The 11,770-nt window shown below is 35.4% G+C and overlaps 1 protein-coding gene across 2 annotated transcripts in view; it reads left to right on the forward strand.

The window, feature by feature from the left end:
- Positions 1-11,770, forward strand: part of LOC106877012 (dynein axonemal heavy chain 6) — a 61,133-nt gene that overhangs the window by 16,321 nt on the left and 33,042 nt on the right. For both annotated transcript variants that reach the window (XM_052974731.1, XM_052974732.1), the window contains exons 16-26: positions 481-633; positions 2,066-2,167; positions 3,207-3,356; positions 4,058-4,186; positions 5,557-5,670; positions 6,753-6,896; positions 7,977-8,186; positions 8,287-8,499; positions 9,593-9,773; positions 10,350-10,446; positions 10,684-10,829. In XM_052974731.1, coding sequence (XP_052830691.1) covers positions 481-633; positions 2,066-2,167; positions 3,207-3,356; positions 4,058-4,186; positions 5,557-5,670; positions 6,753-6,896; positions 7,977-8,186; positions 8,287-8,499; positions 9,593-9,773; positions 10,350-10,446; positions 10,684-10,829 — 1,639 coding nt within the window. The remainder of the gene's footprint in view (positions 1-480; positions 634-2,065; positions 2,168-3,206; positions 3,357-4,057; positions 4,187-5,556; positions 5,671-6,752; positions 6,897-7,976; positions 8,187-8,286; positions 8,500-9,592; positions 9,774-10,349; positions 10,447-10,683; positions 10,830-11,770) is intronic.

Raw genomic sequence — 11,770 nt, forward strand, 5'->3', positions numbered from 1 at the left:
TTTTTTTTAGAGTGGTGAGCTGGTAGAACCATTAGCATGCTGGGAAAACTGTTTAGCATTATTTTGTTCATCTTCACATTCTGAGTTCAAATTCTACAGGAGTTGACTTTATCTTTTATCCTTTTGGGGTCGATAAAATAAGTACCAGTTGAACACTGGAGTTGATGTAATCAACTTAAAACTCCCCCAAAACTGTTGGCCAGGGAGATTCAACATGACACATAGTGTGACAAGGCTGGACATTTGAAATACAGGTATTACTCATTTTTGCCAGCTGAGTGGACTGGAGCAATGAGAAATAAAGTGACTTGCTCAAGGTCACAACATGCCACCAGGAATCAAACTCTCAAACTCATGGCCTTATGATCATGAGCCAAATACCTTAACCACTAAACCATGTGCCTTCATTCTACATATAGCAGAAAGGAATAATAAAATAGTATTTAAAAGAAACTTAAAATCTTTCCTATTTTTCTACAGATTATCAACAACATTTTGCCCCGTTTAGCTCGGGAGAAAGTTGAAAAGTTACTATCAGAACTTCAAGATGGACAATTTCAGCTGGAGTTCCAGCCTAGCAGCACAGAAGAATATGTGAAGAACCTTACATTTCTCAACCAAATTCAAGAAAGAGTTAGTATACTTTTCTTTATTCCTTTATTTCTTCCATCCCAAAGGCTGTGGCTTTGCTGGTGTACTGCCATTTAATTATACTAAATTATATTTTTCACAGAAAATGTTGTTTTATTTCATCAAAGTCAGACATTCTTCTATAATATATGAGAAATCAACAAAAGACAAATTTTGATTACACTGGACAACAAAATTTTTGCTACTATTAGATGAAATGTTGCTCATAGGTAATTTAGGAGTGCTGATTCCGAATCTGCAATCATTTTTGCTCTAGCATGTCACGTTTTTGCACAATCATTATTATACTGCTATCAAAATTACAATAATGTGAAAATTCATGACAAATAAAATGAATGTTATGTTAAGCATAAATTATCGTTATTTGGTATAAAAACAATAGCAACTAGGTGGACAAGTAGCTCTAAAACCAATAAAACACAAAACAAAAGTGTAAAGTGAATATTATCAATTTTATGTTTTTTCAGAAATAGCTTAGGCATCTTCTTTTAGGCCTATGTTGCATGTTCATTTCTTGTTTTAAAAACCAGCAGTAGTCCATCAGCATGTTTGGTATAAGTCTGTCACTGTAGTGGCTTTTTAGCTCTTTGATTTCTTGATGAAATCGTTCACCATACTCATCGCTTACATCACCTATATTGGGTGGAAAAAAAGTCAAGATGAGAGTGGGTGGGGAAATGAATCTTTAGAGACATTCTTGCCCAAGTTGCTTATAAGCTTTCAAAAAAACATTCACATAATAAACTAAAATATAAAATTAATCAACTGTAAATGTTGCTGTAAAACATCAAAATGTATTTCTCAAAAAAAATCATTGAAATTATTATAGAATGTACTGAAGCTATGGCTATCACAAAACAATTTTTTCCATCTCTAAATTTCAAACACTGATCACTTTAGTAAATAACTAAACTTACTACTAAACTACTTTTCATATATCCTGGCTCTCTTATTTGATGTACTTTGCTTTAACAGTACTAGCAGTTATAAAGAAAAGGGGGTCTGAGTGGCTTACTATAACCTAATATCAATAGCCTACTGTGAGGAGAACTTTACTATAATTACAGTGATAACAAAGTAAAATAAATTCTCATCTTGTGTGGCAATTTAACAGGTAACCTCCATTTCCTCCTATCAGCACTTATTTTTTTTCAGTGATGAGTATATGAATGAAAATCAAAAGAGAAAATAGCCTGCTACTTTGTCAATATTATCAATTGGTTGGAAAATCTGATGCTGTGAATAACTAAAAAACTACACATGTTGTCTGAATACTGATGTTAGATTCAGATTCAGCACCCTAAAATTACCCTAAATCAGCTGAAAAAGTTTAAATAGCATGATAAAAAAATTTTTTTGTTGCCCAGTGTTATTGAGATGGAGATGTAAATGATATAAATGTATTTTATTCCAGATTGAACCTCTTGAGGATGAAGCTGTGTTTGTCAAACAGTTGTATGATTTGATTGATATATATGATGTTCAGACACCTCCAGAAGATTTAGCAGTTTATCAGGTAACTTAATTTTCATTTTTAATCCTATTTATAACATATTTGTAAGTTATTAATGCATCAATTCAAATGAAAATCTGGATTAAATCTCCTAATATGTAAAGAAATTTAATACATTTAGAAAATTCCAAACTAATAGGAATTATAAAGTTTATCCAAAAAGAAACTAGTCTTCATTTAAAAAGCAAATTCCTTGCTTTACTTACAGTTTAATCAGACTTGTTTCCTTAAAAAAAGAATGGTTCCTTCTACTCTTTACACACAGCCAATGCTGAAACTGACAATGCCGCCACTACCGATGTTGCTGCCACTGTTGACGCTTGTGCCAACACCAACACTGACATCAACACTGCCATCCTCATTATTATTATCAATTAACACCTGTTCTCCATGCTGGTGTGGGTTAGACAGTTTGACAGGTTTCTGTGCGCCATCCTTTTTTACTAGTTTCACTCATTGGACTGTGGTCATGCTGGAGCTCCACCTTGTCATGCTCCAGTGCCAGCTTTGGCACAGTTTCTATGACTGGATGTCCTTCCTAACCCCAACTACTTTACAGAGTTTATTGGGTGCTTTTTCCATGCCACCAACACTAGAGAGCTTTCCAAGTACCTTGCAAGCCAGGAAAGGCAAGAGAAGGAAAAGGAAAAAATCCCCCTCAGTTAGGGAGTGATAGTATTTAAGAGTGGGGAAGAGATAGCTCTATGCTGGGTGTTGGTGTGATTAAAGTATGATAGAGGAATAGACACAGTTGTTTTTCTATAGTGAAGATACATGGCTACCCCACATTAGGTAAAAGAATAAAAGTCCTTCTTGAATTAAATAGACACATAGGGCTAAATTCACGGTGTCATATGTTCCCCATCTGCAAAAACGTTTGCAGAGTGGAAGACACAAGTTAGCCGTTCAGAAACACACAGAGACTATTAACTTCACTTTAATCATTTAATTATGTCAAAATTTTTCCTTGCTTGAAAGTGTGACGTGGTCATTGACATTTTGTTCCCAAAAAAGACATGATAATTTCTGTTTATTTTACTAGACCCTTTTGCCATCTATAAACACTGTGAGGGATTCAATCGATAAAGCTCTTGCGGACCGAGACAGCAATCTGAATCAGCTTTCAAATCATATTGATGAAGATATTACTGAACTTAATAAAGAAGTTAAAGAAACAAAGAAAATAGCAATGGTAACATACGTTTTTATTTTTCTCCTTTTTTTTTTTGTATCATTAAAACTAATATACTTGTATACTTGTACCTTTAAAAATGACTCTGCTAATAGGTGTCAGAAGGCACAAAGTCTCAGAAAAGGCCCATGTAGCAAAGGAGTTAATGTCCGACAAACAGGAACATGAAACTCTGAGTAACAGTTTTTGTGATATTTTTGCTGCTTTTTTAATAAACCATATCTATCTATCTATCTATCTATCTATCTATCTATCTATCTATCTATCTATCTAGTTATATATATGAGGGAGGATGAGAGTAAGCACTGTCAGTCACTTATTCACTTTATTGTGACTGTACTTGTTGCCTATCAGTTCTAAATTGCAATATATATATATATATATATATATATATATCCAGTCTTTGGGTCAAAGACTTAGTTGGGTTTCTGGGAAGAACCTGATATTCTGCTCATCTAACTGTTGGGAACATATTTGTATCAGAACAATAACAGAGTAATAGTTGATATGAGAACTGTTCAGTGAAATATGAAACCATTTAAAACTATTGTTACATTGGTGTCTTTTTTATCAACCAGTTGCTAATGTCTATCTTGGGGTACTTTAGCAGACTATTTTGTAATGATTATTTTTAAATAAATAAAGTACAATTAAATAAAGAATAAAAAAATATCTACTTATTTCAAATTATTCTTTTTCAGGATCAAATGCTTTTAAATGTTGAATCTGAAAAAGAAAAGGTTAAAAGTACATTGAAAAAACTATTGACAGAGATGGCTTCATTACAGAACAGAGCATCGGTTTATAAATCTTATCAGAAAGACTTTAATGTAAGTAAAATTGAAATAATCACAATGAAATGAAAGCAATAAGATACAATAAACTTCCTTCTAATTTTGGCACAAGGCCTGCAATTTTGAGGGAGGGTGTCAGTCAATTAGATCAATGCCAGGACTTGACTGGCACTTATTTTTATCAGGCCTGAAAGAATGAAAGGTAAAGTCAATCTCTACAGCTCATGGATTCAGCCCTTAAATTGTTGGAGGAAATGCCACCAAGAATTTTGTCCCATGTGCTAATGATTCTGCTTTCTTGCCTCCTTAATAAAATATAATAAATAAATTAAATAAAATGTTAATGAGAGTGTGACTGGAAATTCAAAAAATGTAATACATTTTATTATTAATAATGAATTAATGGAAAATATGGGAATTAATCGAATCAGTACACGACTTGAAATTTAATGATTGACCAACATTTTTCAAGATAATATTAAGTACGATGAAGGCAGCAATCTGGCAGAACTGGGGCAAAATGCTTGGCAGCGTTTTGTCTGTCTCTGTTCTGAGTTCAAATTCTACTGAGGTCAACTCTGCCTTTTACCTTTTCAGGGGTGATAAAGTAAGTATCAGTTGGACATTGGGGTTGTTATAATCAACTTACCCTTCCCCTCAAATTGCTGGCCTTGCACCAAAATTTGAAACATGGGAGCATGTGCTGTAACAGTGCATTACATCCACCATTTGGCAGTGATTCCCTACACCTGGTAGATGACCGCTTTGCACCACTTTAGTGACAACCTTCAAATCCATGGGTCTGTTAGGGTAGACATTGCTGGTGAGGGTTTTCCAAGACTGGAGTGCAAACCCTGCCCCTCAGTCACTTTTAGTCACCTTTTACAACATGCAGAGGAGGAAACGTTGAGTCTGTGCTTTGACATGCCAGTCCCCACACAGCACCACCAGAGCAGCAGGAAATGAAGTGTTTTGCTCATAAACACAACCGAAAGTGTAGTGGGTGCTTTTACGTGCCACCGGCACGAGGGCTTGCCAGTACCACCTGACTGGCCCTTATGCCGGTGGCACATAAAAGCACCCACTACACTCTCAGAGTGGTTGGCGTTAGGAAGGGAATCCAGCTGTAGAAATTCTGCCAGATCAGATCAGAGCCTTGTGCAGCCATCTGGTTTCACCGGTCCTCAGTCAAATCGTCCAACCCATGCCAACATGGAAAGCAGATGTTAAATGATTATGACTGCCTAGTCCAGGAATTGAACCTACAATCTGGCAATTGTAAGTGCAACACCCTAACCACCTGGCCATGTGCCATCACATTTAGGTCAACTCTTTATTAAAAATTCCACTGTTTTTTTAAGATCACAATCAAGTAATGGAGATGTATTTTAACATTTTAATCATAGCTTGAAGTCACAAAGTTTGAAGAATTGGATGAAGTTTATTCAGAACTAAAAATGAAAGACCTTTTGTGGAGATCATTTGATGATTGGGAAAATCATGTTGAAACATGGAACAGTGTGAGTAATATTTTATTTTTGAGTTTATGTCTTTTGCTTATATTCCAACTTCCACAAGAATGATTTATATATTTGAAAATTTTCATCATGTGTGTGTGTGTGTGTGTGTGTGTGTGCGTGCGTGTTGATTTTGAATTCATTATTCATTATTGACCTACCTGCCTATATACATATATACTGACAGACAGAAATGATTGATAGAAAATTGAATTAATGACATTCTTTATTTAAAATCAGTACAATCGTTTTGACATTTTTACACCTTTAATAGATAGGTGAAATGTTGTGCAATCATTATCTTATGTCCAAGATGTAAAATGCAGCTCCTCAGTTGATTGCTTAAATAAGTTCTTTGTTAGATCCTCTTGCCAGTTCACTCAGTGTGATAATGCATACCCAAAGTGATGTGCCATTCCCAGCAATTTATAGGCAAATAACCAAACTCTTTGATCTATATATATATATATATAAATATATTACATCAGTATACACACAAGCAAAAGCATATACCCACATGTGCAATTTCAGTTGAAATCCCACCAAGGTAAACTTTACCTTTTATCCTTTTGAAGGTTGGCAAACAAAGTACCAGTCTAGTCTGTACCAGTAGGTAGGCAGAATTCTTAGACTGATAGCATGCTTTACAGAATTTATTCCAGTTTTGCATTCTGTGAGCTGACAGAATCATTATCATGCCAGGTGAAATCCTTAGCGATATTTCGTTCATCTTCATATTCATCATCATCATCATCATCGTTTAATGTCCACCTTCCATGCATGCATGGGTAGGATGGTTCACAGGAGCTCTGCCAGGTAGAAAAACTACCCTATGCTACTGTGTCTGTTTTGGCAGGGTTTTCATGGCCGGATGCCCTAACACCAACCACTCTGCAGAGTGGACTCAGTGCTTTTTACACTCCACCGAGGTTGACTTTGCCATTCATCCTTTCGGGGTCAATAAAATAAGTACTAGTTGAGTACTAGGGTCAATATAATCCCTGAAATTGCTGGCTTTGTGCCAAAATTTAATGTTGTATATTTCAAAAACCTATGTACTATTAATAATGTTAATTTCTTTCCAGGCATTATTCGAAACCTTAGAGCCTGATCTTATGATTTCCACAACGTCGAGATACCTGAAAACTGTGACTATGTTAGAGAAAGGGCTTCCTCCAAATACTGTCGTACCAGTGTTAAGAAACCAAGTGGAAGATATTAAAGAAAAGGTTAAAACCCTTTTATAAATACTGTTCTTTCATAATTTCTGTAGAGCTAAATATTGAGTATTAACACAATTGTCTAAGAAGAGAATTTACTTCAGTGAAATGCAGTTTGAATTTGTTCCAAGTTTGAGTACTTGTGATGCTTTCTTCATAGTCAAACAACTACAAGGGAAATTTTTAGCCAAGGATAAGGTTTTCTAGATAGTATTTTATGATCTAGATAAAGCCTTCGACAGAGTAGCATGATCTACAGTCTGGTGGTTTTCAAGCAAAGTAGGTGTAGATGAGTTGTTGGTGATAGCAGTGTAAGCTATGTACAGAGATGCAGTGCAAATAGGTGACCTGCAAGGCTTGGTCCTCATGCTTCTCCAAATCATAGTAGAACATTTTTAGAATGGTTGCCTATAGGAACTCCTTTATAATGTTGATATAGTCCATATAGCAGAAACAGAGAAGAAATCCCAGATGTGAAAGCAAAATCTAAAAGTCTGTGAGTAAACAGAATAAAGGCTAAAGTTTTAGTCTATAGGGAAAAAAAAAAGGACTTTTCTACTGTCTAGGAAATGGTCATGATTGATATCCAGAAAAAGAAGTATGTAGACATTCTATACAGTGTACTTAATGTGATCTACAAGAGGGTGCTGAAAAGTTTCTGGTTTTGGGTAAAAGAAAATACAGGAGGATCAATTAGTTATGATTTTATTCAACAGATTCCCCTCTCAGATTTACACACTTACCACTGTAGTTCTTCAATTTTTCTAAGCTCTGTAAAAGAATTTGGATGGTTGGGCCTCTGACCAGGCCTTTTGTGATACTCTTAAAGCCAAGAACTTTTCAGCACTCCCTCGTATGGGTGTACAAGGGATTTAGTGCAGTCAAAGACAGTGAATAAAATATACAGGAGTAATCCACTGAATCACCTGTGAAATATATTTCCTGTAATACTTAGAAGGGAATTAGTTGATCACTTCTGTTAACTAGGTAACTTAATTTACTGTGAAGGAGGGTCTTCTGAAATACAGTAATCAGAACTATTTTGTTTAAGGTCATATAAATTAATTAGATAATTTTTTTTTTTTACAGTTGCCAATTGTTACCCATCTGAGAAATTGTAACTTGAAGCCACGACACTGGGAAAAGCTAGAAAACATTTTAGACTGCAAACTTCAGGATGGAGACGAGTTGACTCTACGTAAACTAACAGAGATGAAGGCAGACCAATATATTGCTCAGTTTGAAGAAATATCAAGCCAAGCAACAGCAGAGTACAATCTAGAATTGATACTGAAAAAGGTAAGAATCATTATCATCAGTCGCTTTCCATGCTGGCATGGGTTGGACAGTTTAACTGCGGACTGGTGAGGTTCATAAATTATGTTTTCAATTCTTTAAGGTTGAAGAATCCTGGAAATCTGTTGAGCTGACAGTTTTATCATACAAAGACTACAAGGATACATATATCTTAGGTGGAACTGACGATATTCAACAACTATGGGAAGATAGCAATATCAACATTACTACAATTAGCAGTTCTAAATACGTGGGTCCTATCAAGAGTCGCGTTGAAGAATGGCAAAGACAGATGGAACTTTTTGGGAAAACACTTGTAAGTAATTTTGTTTCCGTATTTGGTTTGCAAGATTCTTGATGTGAATTTATGCATTAAAACAGATTTCGTTGTATCTTGGGAGCATCATAATGCCAATAATAAACACATGCACTGGTTCTATTTCACTTCTTTATTGTTCATTGTCAATTGGTCAACTTTGGGCTATAGTAGATGACACTTGCCTAGAACCAAGTAGTTGCTAAGTAAGCTTCTGTGAGGTCAAGAATTTTGGTTATAAAGCAAAATTTTTGCTTTATAACCACTCAGTTCTTTGCTGTGCCTCTGAGTGGCACCTTCAGCAAGTGTCTTCTGCTATAGCTCTGGGCTGACCAATACCTTTTGAGTGAATTTGGTGGACAGAAGCTTTGTGTGTGTATGTGTGTGTGTGTGTATGTGTGTGTGTGTGTGTGTGTGTGTGTGTGTGTGTGTGTGTGTGTGTGTGTGTGTGTGTGTGTGTGTGTGTGTGTGTGAGTGTGTGTGTGTGTGTGTAAATCTGCATGTGTGTATGTATGAGTTTTTTTAATGTCAGTACCCCAGCTTGGCCACAGCCTCAGCCTGAAACTGATAATAGAATAAGAATTATTGGATTAATTTGTTTAGTTTGTAGATTCTTACAATGAAACACCTAAGTGATTGCTTTAAAGAAATTAACATTCCTAATAATATATTTTAAGATAAGCATGATCTTCAATCGTTGGGCCCCATGGAGGCAATGACAAGTGATTGAAACTTTTGGTGATATTCTGTACTTGAGAAGACTTGTCAAGCTAAGTGAAACTGTTGTGGCTGATGTTAGTGTCACATGACTGACAGCCATGAAAGCACCCATTACCCTCTTGGAGTAGTCAAAGTTAAGAAGGGCATCCAGCCATAGAAACTGTGCTAAACCAGACTGGAATCTGGTGTAGCTCTTTAGATTGCCAATTCCAGTCAAATCGTCTAACCCAGCATGGAAAGTAGATGCTAAATGACGATGATGATGATAATGGTGACGATGATGACGACGACGATGATGATGATGATGATCTAAACAATGTTTCAATTATTGTAAAAGAATATGTTTTCTTTTATGATTCTGTATTTTATTTAGGATGAATGGTTACTCTGTCAGAGAAGTTGGCTATATTTGGAAAGCGTCTTTAATGCAGCAGACATACAGCGGCAGTTGCCATCTGAGGATCGTATGTTCCGACAAGTAGATAAATCATATAAAGACATAATGAGAAAGGTTCAAAAAGTTCCTCTTGCAATGAGAGCTGTTACACAACCTGGTAAGAAGGCATTGGTTTTATCTAATAAGAAATAATTTAATACAATTGCAGCAGGCAAGGCATATATTAGTCATTGAAAAACAAACAAAAATTATTATCTTCGCTTAAACAGTTATTATTTAATGTGAAAATTTATAATGGTAAATGTTTAAGTCAAGTTAACAATTTTTGTGTGTTTTCAAAGGAAAATCTTCTATCTTCCATGCAGCACACAAAACAAAGATGGAATTATTTTTCATGTTAATTCAAATAACACTGGAAAGCATTGAAATAAAGAGACAAAAGCAAACAAATTTATCCAACAACCCAGTAGTCAGCTGCTGTCTCTGGTTGTCATGCCTTACATAGCATAAAAATCATTTTTGGAGGGAGGCAAAACAAGCAGATGTAGACATGTACTGGGTCAAAGCTGTGCAGGTAAATTATTGCATGGATAGGGTCTGAAAAGACAGAATGGTTCAATTAAATAATCCATGCTGAAGTAAATTGTTATATAAAGAAACAGGAAATTTTAAGCTCCATACTTTTTGGTTATTTATTGTATTACCATTATTTAAAAATATTTCTCTGTTCCAGGGTTACTAGAAACTTTTCAAATGAACAATTCTTTTCTGGATGCAATTCACAAATGTTTAGAGACTTATCTAGAGTCCAAACGGATGGTGTTTCCAAGGTCAGTTTGTATTAATGATTTAGTTCCTGAAAAAGAATATTAAATTGTGTTGTGTCTGGGGAGAGTCATTCTCTTTTGGTGCCTTATAATTTAACACACTCACCAGTAAAATTTCCACTTATTTCTTTTTTTTTTAAAGATTGCAAGATGCAACGAAAATTTTAGGAAAATAAAAAAGAAAGAAGTGGAAATTTTACTGGTGCTAATTCTATCATAATTTTTCAAAAATTCTTTCAGATTTTACTTTTTGTCCAATGATGAACTGCTTGAAATCTTGTCTCAAACCAAAAATGTTCAAGCTGTACAACGGCATCTGCTGAAATGCTTCAATGCAAAGCTTGAATTTAAAGAAATTGCACAGTCAGAAAATGCAGATGAACTGGGTTGGTATATTTGTGTTTATTCATTGACATTATTTGGTCAAAGATAATGTCCAAAAATTTACTTTTGATTGGTAGAGTTATTTTTTTTTTTGTGTGCTACTCTTTAAGTCGCCTTTAACTTTCTTCATATTAAAGACTTGGGTTCCAAATAAGGGATCCCAATCAGAAGCAACATGCTGCCATTGGATACTTGACAAAAGAAAGGTGCAGTCTGTCCAATATCTATAGAGGGTTGTTTACATAGATGACAGCATTGACAAGAATAATGAGTACAGGTGGATGAAGAAGTTTAAAGATAGAGGAACCAGCATTGCAGTAGAAGACCATCAGCTGTGACCACTGACACAAATCACCAGCAAGTAGATGTCTTGATTTACATGGACAGAAGAGTCATGATCCATGAGATTTTTGTGCAACTGAATTGTGATCACAGTGCATTCCAGAAGATAATCGAAGACGACTCTGGGTATCAGAAAGTGTTTGCAAATTGGGTATCTTGGTAGTTGGTGCCTGATTTGCAGGAGTGAAGTGGGGGACTTTGCTCTGATCTGCTGGAAACATTTGAAGCTAATGAGAAATCTTCAGATTTTTCAATATGCTAGGCCACTGGTTTTAAATTGATACTAATCAAATTAATATTCAATTTTTCATCCTTATTATTTAAATTTATATATGTGCGGGTGACACATAAAAGCACCCACTATACTCTCTGAGTGGTTGGCGTTAGGAAGGGCATCCAGCTGTAGAAACTCTGCCAAATTAGATTGGAGCCTGGTGTAGCCATCCGGTTGCACCAGTCCTCAGTCAAATCGTCCAACCCATGCTAGCATGGAAAGCGGATGTTAAACGATGATGATGATGATGATGATATAATCGTCCAGCCCATGCTAGCATGGAAAGCGGACGTTAAACAACGATGATGATATATATATATATATATA

This window comes from Octopus bimaculoides, chromosome 19, assembly GCF_001194135.2.
Source record: "Octopus bimaculoides isolate UCB-OBI-ISO-001 chromosome 19, ASM119413v2, whole genome shotgun sequence".
In the NCBI taxonomy this organism is placed as follows: Eukaryota; Metazoa; Mollusca; class Cephalopoda; order Octopoda; family Octopodidae; genus Octopus; species Octopus bimaculoides.